This window comes from Arabidopsis thaliana, chromosome 3 (genome assembly GCF_000001735.4).
Source record: "Arabidopsis thaliana chromosome 3, partial sequence".
Lineage (NCBI taxonomy): Eukaryota > Viridiplantae > Streptophyta > Magnoliopsida > Brassicales > Brassicaceae > Arabidopsis > Arabidopsis thaliana.
This window is the reverse complement of record NC_003074.8, coordinates 11026988-11040980: the sequence shown is the minus strand read 5'-3', so window position 1 is coordinate 11040980 and position 13993 is coordinate 11026988. Positions and strand designations below refer to the sequence as shown.

General features: G+C 32.4%; 4 protein-coding genes, 1 long non-coding RNA gene, 1 other non-coding gene and 1 pseudogene across 8 annotated transcripts; 4 read left to right on the top strand and 3 right to left on the bottom strand.

The window, feature by feature from the left end:
• Positions 1-225: 225 nt before the first annotated feature.
• Positions 226-1626, top strand: AT3G29050 (receptor-like protein kinase-like protein; the record flags this gene model as incomplete). 2 transcript variants are annotated; one of them, NM_001339003.1, is made up of 3 exons in its annotated part: positions 226-490; positions 725-807; positions 963-1472. In NM_001339003.1, the coding sequence occupies 3 exons, from the start codon at positions 226-228 to the stop codon at positions 1470-1472; spliced, it is 858 nt and encodes a 285-aa protein (NP_001326980.1). The 2 variants fall into 2 exon arrangements, with proteins under 2 accessions (NP_001326980.1, NP_189548.1); NM_113827.2 differs by having other exon boundaries at positions 280-490; positions 729-807; positions 1040-1626.
• A 608-nt stretch (positions 1627-2234) lies between these two features.
• On the bottom strand, positions 2235-3680 carry AT3G29040 (cysteine-rich repeat secretory protein, putative (DUF26)). Its single transcript, NM_113826.3, has 2 exons — positions 3194-3680; positions 2235-2981 (listed from the first exon to the last, which is right to left on the bottom strand). The coding sequence occupies exons 1-2, from the start codon at positions 3518-3520 to the stop codon at positions 2541-2543; spliced, it is 768 nt and encodes a 255-aa protein (NP_189547.2). The 5' UTR covers positions 3521-3680; the 3' UTR covers positions 2235-2540.
• A 1577-nt stretch (positions 3681-5257) lies between these two features.
• Positions 5258-5471, top strand: AT3G05655. Its single transcript, NR_141191.1, has one exon. It is a non-coding gene; the product is annotated as an other RNA (long non-coding RNA).
• A 201-nt stretch (positions 5472-5672) lies between these two features.
• On the bottom strand, positions 5673-7316 carry NAC3 (NAC domain containing protein 3). Its single transcript, NM_113825.4, has 3 exons — positions 6932-7316; positions 6575-6852; positions 5673-6442 (listed from the first exon to the last, which is right to left on the bottom strand). Exons 1-3 carry the CDS (start codon positions 7140-7142, stop codon positions 5975-5977), a joined length of 957 nt encoding a protein of 318 aa, NP_189546.1. The 5' UTR covers positions 7143-7316; the 3' UTR covers positions 5673-5974.
• Positions 7317-9757: 2441 nt separating this feature from the next.
• AT3G00550 lies at positions 9758-10236 on the bottom strand. Its single transcript, NR_143831.1, has 2 exons — positions 10214-10236; positions 9758-9930 (listed from the first exon to the last, which is right to left on the bottom strand). It is a non-coding gene; the product is annotated as an uncharacterized misc_RNA (transcript).
• On the top strand, positions 10075-10946 carry AT3G29034 (uncharacterized protein). The gene has a single exon (NM_180315.3). It carries the CDS (start codon positions 10378-10380, stop codon positions 10636-10638), a length of 261 nt encoding a protein of 86 aa, NP_850646.1. The 5' UTR covers positions 10075-10377; the 3' UTR covers positions 10639-10946.
• Positions 10947-12783: 1837 nt separating this feature from the next.
• On the top strand, positions 12784-13186 carry AT3G29037 (annotated as a pseudogene). The gene has a single exon.
• The last annotated feature ends 807 nt before the right edge of the window (positions 13187-13993 follow it).

Below are 13993 nucleotides of genomic sequence, written 5' to 3'. Positions count from 1 at the left end.
ACTCAGTCATACCTTTGAACTTTTACTTTTTCTTTCGCCCTCTTTTGTCGCCGCAAATACCAACTTCTCTCTCTTTTTCATTACAAACTCTCTATATATACACATTTCTATTAAAAACTAATCGAATTTCGTATGACCAAAAATTGTAAACTAAATATATATAACTTTTTAAAAAATCCCTTTGAATATCCTACATAAACACTTAGTACAAAAAATTCCAAAACAATGTCTTCATTCTGTTTATCAAAACACCTCATTTTAGTTCCTATCTTGGTCATGATGGCACAACTGCTCCTTATCCGAAACGTTTTGTCCTTGAACATGAACAATCCGTACTTGTACCATAAATGCTCAGCCAATCAAGGGGAGTACAAGCTAGGAAGCCTCTACAAAAAATCCCTCGATTCTGGCATCCAACAATTGTCGAAAGATAATGAAGTTTTTCGTGGCGGTTTCGTCTATATGGACCACACCGATCCTAATGGAACTCGTTTTAAAGAATCAGAGAAGAGAGAAGATGAAAGAGATTTCTGTGTATTTCATTGAGAATCGATTACAAACATATATACCTCTCAAAGGCGTAATGACCAAGACACGAACATAATTACAACAGATTCGGAGAGAATATACAGTGAAGATTAAGGTAACTAAATACTCCAATTTGCTAAACTCACGGGATATGATTCGAAGGTGAATAATATCCCAATACGTTTTGAGCCTGAAGTAAGGGTCTACATCACCTTTCAATGCCGTGGAGACATTTACGGGTCCCACTGTCGCTCTTGCTTTGCCACTGCCCGGGCTGAGGTAACTACCAGCGCACACACACGCACGTCATTTTTTTTGTATCATCTTCAAGATGAACGTATAATAGACAAGAAAAATTATCTTAATTATATGCAAATTAGTCTATACAATGTTGATATTGATTGTGACATTGAAATGCAAAATGTATATGACAGCTTTTTAAGAGATGTCCGAGAGATAAGGCGGCAATAATATGGTACGATCAATGTTTTCTCGAGTTTTCTTCGATCAGTACTGGAGGGAAGATCAATTACGATGACAATATCTGTATTGATACCGCAAGGGCAAGGCCGAATGCGAAAACTCATACCGGTGATGATTCAGTTTTGGAGTTTTTGAGACTCTTCGAAAATCTGACAAATATAGCCGTCACTAAAAGAAATAACTTCGTAAAAGATGTGGAGAAACCGGCACTATATGCGGCAGGAGAGAAAAGGTTCGGAAATAAGAAGATCTATGTAATGGTTCAGTGTACGCATGACTTAACTCCTAGGGCTTGTGTGGAGTGTGTGAATCATAATGTCCGGCAATTTCAAGATTGCTATGAAGATAAACCAGTAGGTTTGAAAAAAGGTGCTAGAGTTTTGGGTAGGAGCTGTAACTTTAGGTTTGAGCGTTACCCTTTTGTTAACGCCAAGACCAGTCCTAACTATTTGAAGTTCTAAAGCAAGCTTGCTTCAGACTTTTTTGTGTAATCTCTAACTTTTATTTTACATGAATTATTGTATTATTTAGAAAAATCCAACGATGTAGTTTTAATCAAATTTTATTTTAAATATTTAAAGGAGATTATAAAATGTAAGTTTTTTTAAAGTATTTTTTGTTGGGAATTTTTTTTTTTTAAATCAATTAGAGAATCATTGTAGAAGAGTATTCAATAGTCATGTTTCAATAGAAAAGATTGAATGATATGTTCTTATGAAAGCTCATTTAGGGCAGTTGCAGCTGAAACCGTAGTCTGCAAGTAATGCTAGTCTATACATAAAAATTTCATCTGTTTTTGAATTAAGAAAACAAAAAAAAAAAAAACTATCTTTTTGTTATATAATAATGTGTTAAACATATTTATATATGACTTAAGCATAAGATTTATGATTTTATAGTTCCTTAGGACATTACTTCTAACAAGTTTGGATTAAGATGGCACAGTGAAGATATGAAATTATGAATAGTACGTTGATCTAAATGGATAGAGAGGTTACTCGACAGGTATAAGGAATATATGATGATTAAGATGACCTTTTAATTTAGTTATCAAAACTTGAGGATGATAAATGTAAGACGTTATATAGTGAAGTGTATCAATGTTGTGGGCTGATTACGTTTTTGCATGCGTAAGATATTCATAAATGGTTATTTCACTTAGAATTAACAGCTCAACAATATTATGGCTATTCTTCTGATCCTCCCACAAAATTACATCATCCAAAAAAAAAAAAAATTAACAACTCAGCCTCATTTCAACAATGTTATTTTTCTATCCACTATCATCTATAATTGATCATTGAACAGGATCATGATGAAATTGACAATTACATAAAAGCTATATATATATATATATATATATAAAACAACATAAAACATATACGACGTAAATAATTGTTTGAAGAAGTCTCCATACCATACTATTTTTGCTGAGTGTTTTCTATCTCTTTAAGAAAAGAGAAAATCAAACAAGTAAACTTGAGAGGTCCGGTAGAGAGAAATGGAGCTCTCATGCATCTAAAAGTCTTTTACCTCCTAAGAAAAGGGTAAAGCTCATATCTTAAGCTACAACTCCTACTCAAAACTCTCGTTCCTTGTCTACGGTCAAAGTAGAAGCTATCATACCTGCCTATAATCCATTCTAGACACACATAGCATCCATTCGTCGTTAAGTCTAGTGCACACTGCATCATTGCATACATCTTATTTCTTCCTATCCTCGTCTCCCCCACTGCGTACGCATCATTGCTGTCGCTTACATCCTTGGTGGCTCCCAACAATAGCTTGTGGAAGAGATCCTTCCTTTTATTTTTAAACTGCTCCGCATTGCTGCTCACATTCTTCACGTTGGTCATATTGAAAAAACTATCGTAACGAATCCTCCCCTTGGTATTCACGGAAGAAATCTCCAAAACACATTGGTCGTACCATATTATTGCTCCTTTGTTTCCCCGACATCTCTCACGAAGCTAGTCATATATATATACAATTATATACACACCGATCATGCATGGAATAATCTACATATAACATATAGCTTTCTTTTCTACTTGCGTTAAGATGTATATCAGTTGTATCAATGAAATCAAATTAATATAGTTATCTCTCAAACTTAACTATGATTAGACGTGTGTATATGTTCATATATGGAAATATGTGACTTATATTGAAGTGAAGTTACCCCAGAGAAGGCTGTGTGGAGGCAGGAGTGGCACTTGGACCCGTAAGAGTCACCACGACACTGGAGCAAAACGAAGACAATGTTGGGATCTTTACTAACTTCGTAAGCCTCAACATTGGAGTTGTAGGTGTAACCGTAGCGAAGATGGAGGTGAGAGATGTTACGGATGACTTGGTTGAGATTCTTCTCAAACGTACTACCCCGCGTGTATGTCCCTTGTGTGTTGTTGCATTGGTGGTTCAAATACTCATTCGTAACGTTTTGGGAAGAAACTATGCGTATAAGGAGGAGTTGCATGGCCACCATGGCCAATATATTTGAAGACATTGTTTGGGTTTTCTTTCCTTTTTTTTTTATAACCTTTTTATGAGATGAATTGTCAGGAGTTCGAATGTTTATATAGGAGAGTTGATGATGAGGGATTTGGATCTTAAGTGGAGCTGATACTTTTTTAATAATTTGATAACTATTAGTATACAAATTCGATTGATCATTTCATTACTATATATAACACATATTCTATATTAGTCTGTCTGTGAGAGAGAAGAGAGAAGTTGGACGTTGAGACTTGGTATTTGCGCCGAGAAGAGAGGGCCGATAAAATGGTCACACGACACGAACGGTGTCAACCTGAAATGAAGGTAGTCTTAGTATATTATGTAATAACAAGAATTCTTTTTTCCTCAAAATAGGTAGATTGAAGATATTGTCTCACATTGGAACAGTGCCCTGCTGAGATTTCGGGCAAAAAAAAATATGTTCCAATTTGTCTAGTTAAATAATTAAATAATAAATTAAAGAAAACTAAATTATATATACATATATAAGAAGAAATTTTAAAATATAAAAATAAAGCATAACAAAAACAATACAAAACCAAATGTTCAAATTATATATTGGAATAAATGTCACTAAAATAGATTGAATTTGAAGCATAAAGAATATTTGAGTCAGCTCAAACCAACCAAAGTAACACAATTTTCTTGGAATTGTGGCCTAAAAAAATGGTTTATGGTTAGTGGCCGGCACGGCTTTGCATGGAAGTTGAGTACGATTTGCACTGGAAGTTGAGTACAATTTTAAAAAGTATATATAAGAGATGGATTTCTCTATTTATTGCCAATTAGTTTTGAGTTGGAAGCCTACAATCTAATAAAATATCATACCACGATCTGCACATGCTCAACCCAATCCACATCAGCTCAATCAGTAGTTGACCCGCTGATCAATGTCTGAACATATCGAGATGAATGGCCAGAAGAACCATTATCTCGAAGAGACGTATTAGAGATATTGTCCCACATTGAAAATTGAGTAGAATCTTAAATAGTATATATAAGATATGAGTCTCTCCACTCAATTTGATTTCAAGTTGGAAATCCACAGATTAATAATAATTTTCACCGGAAATAAAAACTTATTTAAATCTCAAAATTGACTTGGGAAATATGCTTTGTTGATAAGAGTGGGTTGATACCATTACATATAAACTACTCAAACTAGTAATAATTTCTGTAGAGTAGGAGACTTTGGAGTTGAGATTAATTGCTCCTATTAAATATATATATATATATATATATATATATATATATATATATATATATATATATATGAATACAATTTTTTATATTGAAAGCTTGAAGGCAATTGGCATAAGAAAAAGAGGTTTTGACCCTCTATTATTGAGAGTTATTGAGATTACAATTCGAGAAATGGTATTTATCCGTGTCTTCCCTTAGAAATGTCTTTTGGCAATTATCATAAAGAGATAGACTTGGAATTATAATTGTATAGCAAATCAAAAATGACTAGGATATACAAAGATGACTAAATTATATATTCGAAAATGTGAATGATTGATTTGCTTATGAAATGAGTAAGTTCTTCTCGGGATTGTGAATGAAAAAACAAAGCCCATTTTGACATATAATAAAAGCCCATTAATATTTAGGTCAAAAAAGCCCAAAATATCAACAAACACATGATTAGGGTTTTACTAGTTTATATATAAGCTTGTTTATCACACCGATAGTTTCTAAAAGACAATACACACTTATGTTCTTCCGCCGTTTCTATCTTCTTCGTTATTTTCGTTTTTTTTTTTTGTGAGTATCAAAGGCTGTTTATGATTGCACAAGTACTGGGACATCCCTGTAAAAACAATTGGGGAATCTGTCTAATAATTTTATGTGCATATATCAAAATTAGGGATCCGCTTTGCAGCTTATGACCCGACCCGAATCAGTTTCGGTTTTTTTTTCGTGTCTCTGCTGCCAGTAATCTCCTGAAATTCACTTTTCATCATGAAGCCTTATTGTTTCACTTGTTTAGTTTTTATTCTGTTTATCAGAAGTTTTATTAAGATCTCAGTTTTTTTCAACTTAATATTTTCTACTTGAGACAACCATTTGCAGCCTTTTGATTTTGATTAAGAACCCAAAATGTAACAAGTAAAATTTGGTAAACTAGTCATATTTTTAATCTAATATTATCTACTTAGGTATGTTACAATCATTAATTACAAACAGGGAAATAATGAGAATATGCAAACACAATTCAGCATGACAATTTATGAACACCTTAAATATGCAAACACAATGGATTTCAAATGGCAAGAGAGTATTCACTACAATGATTTTTTTTTACAAAATGTTATAAGAATCTATTAGTGTCATCTTTGTATATCCTAGAATCTAAAGCTAACACATAACGCATATATACACTGTTTTTAAAAACCCTATATACCCCCTAGTTAACATCCAAATTTTCGATTTTCCAAATTCAGAATTTCCAAACGCAATCAAGATTCACTGGACCAGTGGAACCATAAGAATTGTGACCTTGCCAAGAACTCGCTGTTAGTTCACTCTCTGATGAACCTGAATTGTGAAGATTCTTCTTAAATTGGGTTTCTTCATTGTCAAGCAACATCTTCAGTACTGAAGAATTGTTTTGTAGAAACAGAGGATCGAAGTCTAGTAGAGAACCTATGTTTGGTAAAAAGTTAGTCGATCCGGAACCAAACATGGTAGTTTTAAAATCGGCCACAAGACTCTTGTCATCGGTTGTTTGGTCGGAGAAGTAGGTAACGTGAGACAACAACCCACCAAGGGTGGTCCCGGCTAAAGAGTCTTGTCCTCTACTCTTTAGATATGGAGAAGAATCCATCAGCGGAGGTAAACCAACGGACATATGCTCCTTCGTACCATCAGTCCGTGTATGAAAAACACGACTAATAACACATTCGTTCTGCATCCACAAACAACACAAGAAAACATTATAAATCAATATACATATTACCTTTGGCTTTGCATAAAAAAAACATCATGTCACAACAAAAACAGAGAAGAACTATGATATATATTAATATATTAATGTTACCTTAGCGGTTTTAGAGAGATTATCGATAGCGAATTTGCCTTCTAATCGATACTCATGCATGACCCAATTTGTTTTTACTCCTTTAGGAGCTCTTCCTTTGTAGAAAACCAATGTTTTCTTCATACCAACAAGAGATTTCCCTTTGAAGATCTCTTTATCTTTCCCTGTAGCTTTCCAATAACCGGCTTTAGTAGCACGATTCGTTCTTAAACCAGTCGGGTATTTTCGGTCTCTTACGCAAAAGAAGTACCACTCTTTTTCCCCAAGCTTAGCCTTCCCTAAAAAAAAACAGTGTTTAGAAGTAACAAAACATAGAAGGTTTTTAAAAACCTAGAAAATAAATGACCTATAACTTACAAGGCAAGTCCCAAGGCTCGACTTTGTTGAGATCAACTTCACCAATAGCTATAGCAGAGAAAAAAGAGTTTACAACCTTTGGTCTTAGATAGTGTGTTATAAGTTCTTCATCAGTTGGGTGAAATCTGAAACCAGGTGGTAAATCAATCTTTTCTGAATCTTCTACTTCTCCTTCTACTATCTCCCCACTTCTTGATACCTTGTAATCCATTTCAGCGATTAGATATAATCAAAACTTTTTCAACTTGTAGTGGCCAAATTTTTTGTTTAATGGTTGTAAAGATATCGAAAAAGTTTTTTGATGTTAAAGATAAAGAAAAAAAGTTGAGTTTCTTTTCAGAGAGAAGAGAAAATGGTTTGAGCAACCAAGCTCTTATACTAGTTTGTATAAGATGAAGAACAAATATTATTATAGTTTTTATTCACCAATAATTGGTCACTGTTTGGTATCAAAATATTATTTTCTAAAATGTATTTTAATTAGATTATCCGAAGGAAAATATAATAATATGTCAGTTTTATAATTAAGTATATATATACAATCTGATGTAGACCTGAACCAACCATAATGTATCAAGGTTCCAAAAAAATATTATAAATTTTGATTTGGTTTATTTTGTATTTGGTTTCTATTACAAAGATGCGTAACTCAATAGGATACTTATTAAGATGTTATTATGAAGATATTTTCTTATGATATAATTATTTTTTATTTTTATTTAAAAAGATTTGATATAATTATTAAATCTTTCTGTTTCAAAAACTTTAATATTCTCCAAGTTTCAATTTGACCAGAAACATTTCACTTGTGGTTTCCCATCCATTCTGTTGATGCGATAAGACGATCTTATCACATCACTGATGACGCTTTTGTCCATTCCTTAAACTAATTATTTAGAATTTCATAAGAAGAAAATATAAAGCTTTTTATATGACTTTATCCATTGAAACCATTTTTAGTTCTATATTGGGCAATGGGCAAGAGCTTGAGCTTTCAAGCAATTGAGGTTTCTAACTTAAGAAAAGTACTATAACTATAACTAGAGCAACACATTGTGGCTTAGCTCCTGACTTGTCCAGATATAATTCTACGTCTAGAGTTTAAACTCTATATCATGTATGTTCAAGATTGTTATAATTGTCGATCAATCTATAACACATCGATAGAAGAAAGAGTAGAATTTTACGTCTAGATTGTTGTAACGTAGTAGTAAACACGATTTTTATAATTACAAGAATCTCATCTAATCTATTTATTTTAGTAAAAATTGTGTGGATTTACATGCATAAATTAATTGTTCTCTCTTCTATATTACTACTTATATTGAAATATAGTGGTGTATAAGGAAAATTTAAATAAATTGATTTGGTCATATATGTTATTAAAATGCACTATTTTTTTTTTTTGATTAAAAATCTAAAGAAAACTCTAAAGTTAAGCGCATTTAAAGTAAAGCAAACTTATGATGGGTGATTAACCGTGAATCGATTGTTAGTTCGTATGAGTGAAAACAAACACAAGAAAAAGATTATATGGTGAATTATAGAATCAGTAAACAAATATTTAAGCTTCCAGAAAAATGAACTGTCAGACGAGATTGGCCCATATACCGAGAAAAAACGTTTGGTCCATGAAAAGTGGTGGTCGTCGTCTCGTTACAGTTACGATGGATGATTTCTATGGATCTGAATGGTCACCGCGGTTTTTAGTGTACGGAGAAAGTATTATGACCGTGCAGTACGAATTAACTGCGGTAAGTGCGTGAAAAATATATTTGTGGGACAATTGTGGTTTGTACAAAATAAGCAGTACGGAATAATGTTTGATTGGTGAAAAATCTATTTGTGGTGCGGATTATAGATTATATATATATAAATATATATATTAATCATTATTTATTTTTTGTGTTAATAAATAAACAATAACATATATTTATAAACCATATACACAAATAAATCAAAATATACATTTTAAAGTTTAACATACATATTATTAAATCCGTTGAATAGTTTCATTATGGAAAATTAAAAAAAAAATCATTTTTACAAGTAATTTTTTTACAAGTAAATTGATTATAGAACGTATATAAGCTTATAGTAGATAATAATTGTCAAAATTTCTAAAAGCATTGTTATGTTTCTATTTCCTGTAATTGCATTTTCATAGTTTTTAATTAAATAAAACAAACTAGCTAAGACTGGTCTTTATCTCTTTCTTTGTACCCGGTTTATCCGGTTTAGTTTCCTCTATTATTGAAATCAACATTGGCACAAAAATAATAATATAAACAGCTGTTAAAAAATTAATTGATCTCTTTGTTGGAATGCACTTTTACTTAAAACCGCTAGGTAAAGAGTTTTTCTTCTTTTGGAAAGCGTTCCAATGTATTGTTCATTTGACAAATTAAATCGCAAACTTTTTTTTTTTCGAAAAACACAAATCAGTTAAAAGTATTGTGATTGGTACGGTATTGTGGTTTTAATCAAAAAAACACAGAAAAAAACGCCTTTTGTAAGTTTTCCAATTAGTCTATGTGTCAAGGTACATCTTTTATTTTTATTTTTTAAAGGTACATCTTTATATCTATAAGGGGTTCAGTTTTCTTGCATGCGTTATTCGTACTCCTATAAAACTCCATCATAGGTAAGTAAACAAAACTAAGAAAAGATCTAAGCTCTAAGCTCTGCGTACTTTCCTTCGCTTTATCTTGCCAGTAGCACTAGGCATTTGAAACTATGGAATAAAGCCGTTTTGATCCAACTTAGCAGCAACCAAATTGCAAACGAATAGAAAGAATGGTCAGAAACAAGATTGGTAGGTGGATCCAAGATAGCAAAAATATCTCTTCCTACTCAAGATGCAACAGATAAAAACAAACTTTTGAACCAAGAAAAGTCAATATTATACATTTATTAAGAAATCGAAGAGCAAGAATGCATCTCATTCTCATCCTTTGTGATGTTCTTGGAGTGCACAAGCATTTATTGGGCCAAAACTCCTACGCACATGATAACATGTCTTAGTAGATTTCTTATTGATAATACATGATAACATATCTTATTGTTAATAATATTAATTTAATTCACTGACCTGTTAAAATTTAGACAGAATGGCAATAACTTATATAGTGATAATTATTATTTTTTTATTTTATTTTTTAGACTAACATTATATAAGTGTAAACATGATACATCATATCTAAACTTCAACTCTCACCATTTGCTTTTTTATAACAAAATAGTAATTAAATTAATAATCTTGGATCTATACCGACCACTTACTCTTCTATAAGGAGTTGACTTTTCTGTCTATCAAAAGGCCTCAAAGCAATCCCCAAAAGACCACATTTTTGTCTCCATCATTAACTTATAATTACAAAATCACAACCAAACCAACATCATAAAATCATAATCAGAATCTCTTCATTCATCAAAGAATCTTAAAAATGGTGAGAGAAAGAAGAAAGACGGAGAAAGTAGAAGAGAAACGAGAACAAGAAGTTGTAGATCAAGAAGAGAAGGTGAAGCCGAGGCAAAGAAGCGTGAGCAGAAGAAACATGCAATCTCTGGTCATCGGACTCGTTGGAGGTGCGTTAACCCTCGGTGCTTATTCTCAGACATATGTTGATCCGGGCAAGTCTATTGGCGCTGGCCTCTTTGTCCTCTTCTTTGGCTTGCTTGTCAGTGAAGGTTTCATCTCTCTTTAAATAACAATATTTCTGTATAAGCAAATCAAACCTTCTTCTTTTGTTTATGTATATGACAAATATACATATCTATGAGCATCTTGTTTCATTTATATTTTATTTCACTTGTTGGATCTTGGACTTTTGATTAAAGTGACGAACACTATATTGTTTTTACGGATTATTGTTTATTTTTGGCTTGTAAGAATATGTTTTGATCTTTGATACAAATTTGAAAGAAAAGGATGCAACAATGTAATTTTGATCCTTGATAATATGTATGTCACGCAAGTAATATGAACGGAATGATACTCTTCAACATATTGGGCTAAAGTTGACTTTCTTTGGGGTACAAAAAGTTGACTTTGACTTGGTACATGTCTTAGCTGTAAATTAAGGAAAAGAAACTAAATTTGATGTAAAACATGTAATAAAATAAATCATGATAGTCATATACATATTGAACAAATCAACGCTATCTAAAATGTATACTTAAAATATTTCACATATTACCACAAAGAATATATATAATTACAAATATTATTTCTGCAGTAACTTAACTAAATAAAAACGATCATCACCTATCTTTCTATTTATTTTTATATAATATAATTAGATACTTAGCAACGTTACGTGTATAGTATTTAATAAATCATTACCACCTTCGACTACATTATCAAAATGAAACACCATTACACAACGACGATCGTGAGGAAATGTCCGGGCCGTATATAATTTTGCGTTAGATTCGTTATTGGGTCGCTTTAATTTGACTTCTTATGTGTTTTTTATTTTATGATAAATATTTTTTTAAAATTTCCATCAGACACTTGACTTTGTAAATATACACAATTTCTTTATGTATACAATATATATGCTAATGCCATCAGTCTCATAACATAAGGACTTAGGAAACATCATTTTCATATGCTGTGTTTGAACTTAAAAACATGATTGACTATCATTCTATCAAATTAAGAAAAGCATTATACATTTATTGGATGAAGAACGTAACAAAGCTAAAGCGGAGCTTAAAGATCAAGATGGTGATCATAGAAAAAGAGAAATTACGTATAATTTGTGTGTATTGGTTTGTTTCGTGTACATTGTACTTGTGTGTATATATATGAATTAGTTTAGCTTAATCAACCGTATACAATTATTAACTAACGTAGTTTACCTTTAGCTTCATAAAATGGTACGTTCACTTGTTTGTTTGTGTGTGTGTTGTTTGTTTGAAATTCAGAAAACAGAAGTGGTGTTGTTTGATTGATAGAGGACTATCACTCTAGTTTTCTCTTGGTTAGTATAAACCGCATAAAAATTAAGTATAATTTTTTTGTATACTTATCATCTTACCAAGAGTGTCTTATTTTTACAAACTCTCCCAAGCCCGAATATCGAGAAACACTCGTTAATCATGTTTTCTGGCATTGGTAAAGCCTCAGCTCACCGGCGTCGGAACTTGTCTCTTCTTTTGCCTTTTTTCGCATTATCTATTCCGCTTTAACCTTGCTTCTGCTCTTTTCTCAATCTTTTCAAAACTTTCATCAATTTTCTCGAACCTCTTTTCAATCCACAAGTTTCAACGAGTGCTCAATTGATAGTGGCAGAAAACATAGGAGTTTTGTGGTGAGCCTCTTCCAGATTCAGGCTCTACCCATTCCTGTGGCGAAGCCTTAACTCCCAGATCCACCTCAAAGCTTGAGATCCGAATTAATTCGAAGGCTGAATTTGTCTACCATCAATCCATTTCCGCCATAACAACTTCGTGTAACATGTCTACTCCGCCTCTTTCAATCTCGACGACAAGTGTCTCTACTCCAATCCTATGGTCATCTCAGCGTAACCGCCGCATCATCACCATTGGTGGTAGCGTGGAGTCCTAGACCAGCCAAAACAGGGTCAAAAGCTACAACATAGATTAAAATTGACAGAATTATCTCGTAACCGGATATGGGCAAATACGATATATAACCATAGTCACACCGTCGATCAAGAGCCAGCAAGTTTAGGCATTCACAAAGCATAGCCAGAGATGAATATTGCGACCAGATTGTAGGGTGACAATAGAATGGTTTGATAGCTATCATGGCTGAAGTCAGATGGAAAGTTTATTACAAACCCTAACTGAGCCTTCTATTCCAAGTCAGTACCAATTGCCCAAGAGTGGAGAAGAATGGCATTATGACCCCGTCTCAATGGAGCGGTGGTTACCATAGATTCTTCAACTCTCTATCTTCTTATCCGGTAATTATCGAGCTCATTCAAGTAATCATCAAATATTTGAATAATTTGCAAACTTGTGAAAGCTTGGAAACGAGCGACATTATGACACTGTCCTTAGGAGGTCATTACCGCGTCTTCTCCAACCTTCTATATCCGACAGTCTTTCATGTGGAACATCTTTCTAAAAATTCGTATGCGTTATCCGCGCTAGCCGTCAATGACCACACGTTTGTCAAGGATTTTGTGAAGCTCGTTTTTATGGTTGAATCCGCAAAGACCTCTAACAGATTTTTCAGACTTTGTAAAAAAAATTGAAAGTGAACATGTCTTTAGAAAAATCACATTTTTATTTCTTTTATATCATTTTAGTTTCAGTTTGTATAGTTTTCCTCATTTAAAGTTTAAATAATAAAATTCTGTTTGACAAAAAAATATAAACACCATAAATAGCAAAAAAACGCACAAGTTTTCTTTTATGACTTGAAGATTGGTTTTAGGTGTTGGTGTACGATATATTATATACATTAGTTTAATTAGAAGGTAAATCTAAATAAGTTATAGTGATATGGAACATTTTTTTTAATCACCGACACAATTAGCTGAAATAGCGTCATGTCAAAGTCAATATTTTCCAACCACCATACTTCATGCATGTGAGAATGGGTACTAGTGTTCTACCAAATTTGAGTATGGATTAAGACTTCATTCGGAAATATGATAAAACGTGCAAAAACATTTGACAAAACGTACATGCTAATAGTTAATCAATTTATAAAAAATAATATATGTGTGTATCCATATATATTTTGTAACTAATTAGTAACAGATTTATAACTTTAATAAAATTTTCCGTTTATTAACTATCTTACAAAGTTCCTAATGCAAGCGCCAATATATTTTCATGAATTTGTTTTGTCAACTATACTTCATAGACTATATCACACTTTTCCAATCGAAAGAGGTACAGATTTGGTAACTAAATAATTCTTAAACCCATAACACTGATTCAACTCTTTCCAAACAAGTAATTTACGCAAAGAAACGAGATGTTGAAATCACATGTTCTTAGATAAATGGGTCCATTAATTGACCATTTGATATCTTTAAGATATGTTATATACTAAAAATGTTTATATTGTCTATGATA

Bases quoted from the DNA above. Each gene is read 5' to 3' on its own strand.
- AT3G29040 (NM_113826.3), bottom strand. From the start codon at position 3,520: ATGTCTTCAAATATATTGGCCATGGTGGCCATGCAACTCCTCCTTATA. The intron at 2,982-3,193 runs GTAACTTCACTT...ATATATGACTAG, and splicing joins TCCACACAGCCTTCTCTGGG to CTTCGTGAGAGATGTCGGGG.
- NAC3 (NM_113825.4), bottom strand. From the start codon at position 7,142: ATGGATTACAAGGTATCAAGAAGTGGGGAGATAGTAGAAGGAGAAGTA. The intron at 6,853-6,931 runs GTAAGTTATAGG...GTTTTTTTTTAG, and splicing joins CGAGCCTTGGGACTTGCCTT to GGAAGGCTAAGCTTGGGGAA. The intron at 6,443-6,574 runs GTAACATTAATA...TTGTGGATGCAG, and splicing joins ATCTCTCTAAAACCGCTAAG to AACGAATGTGTTATTAGTCG.
- AT3G29034 (NM_180315.3), top strand. From the start codon at position 10,378: ATGGTGAGAGAAAGAAGAAAGACGGAGAAAGTAGAAGAGAAACGAGAA.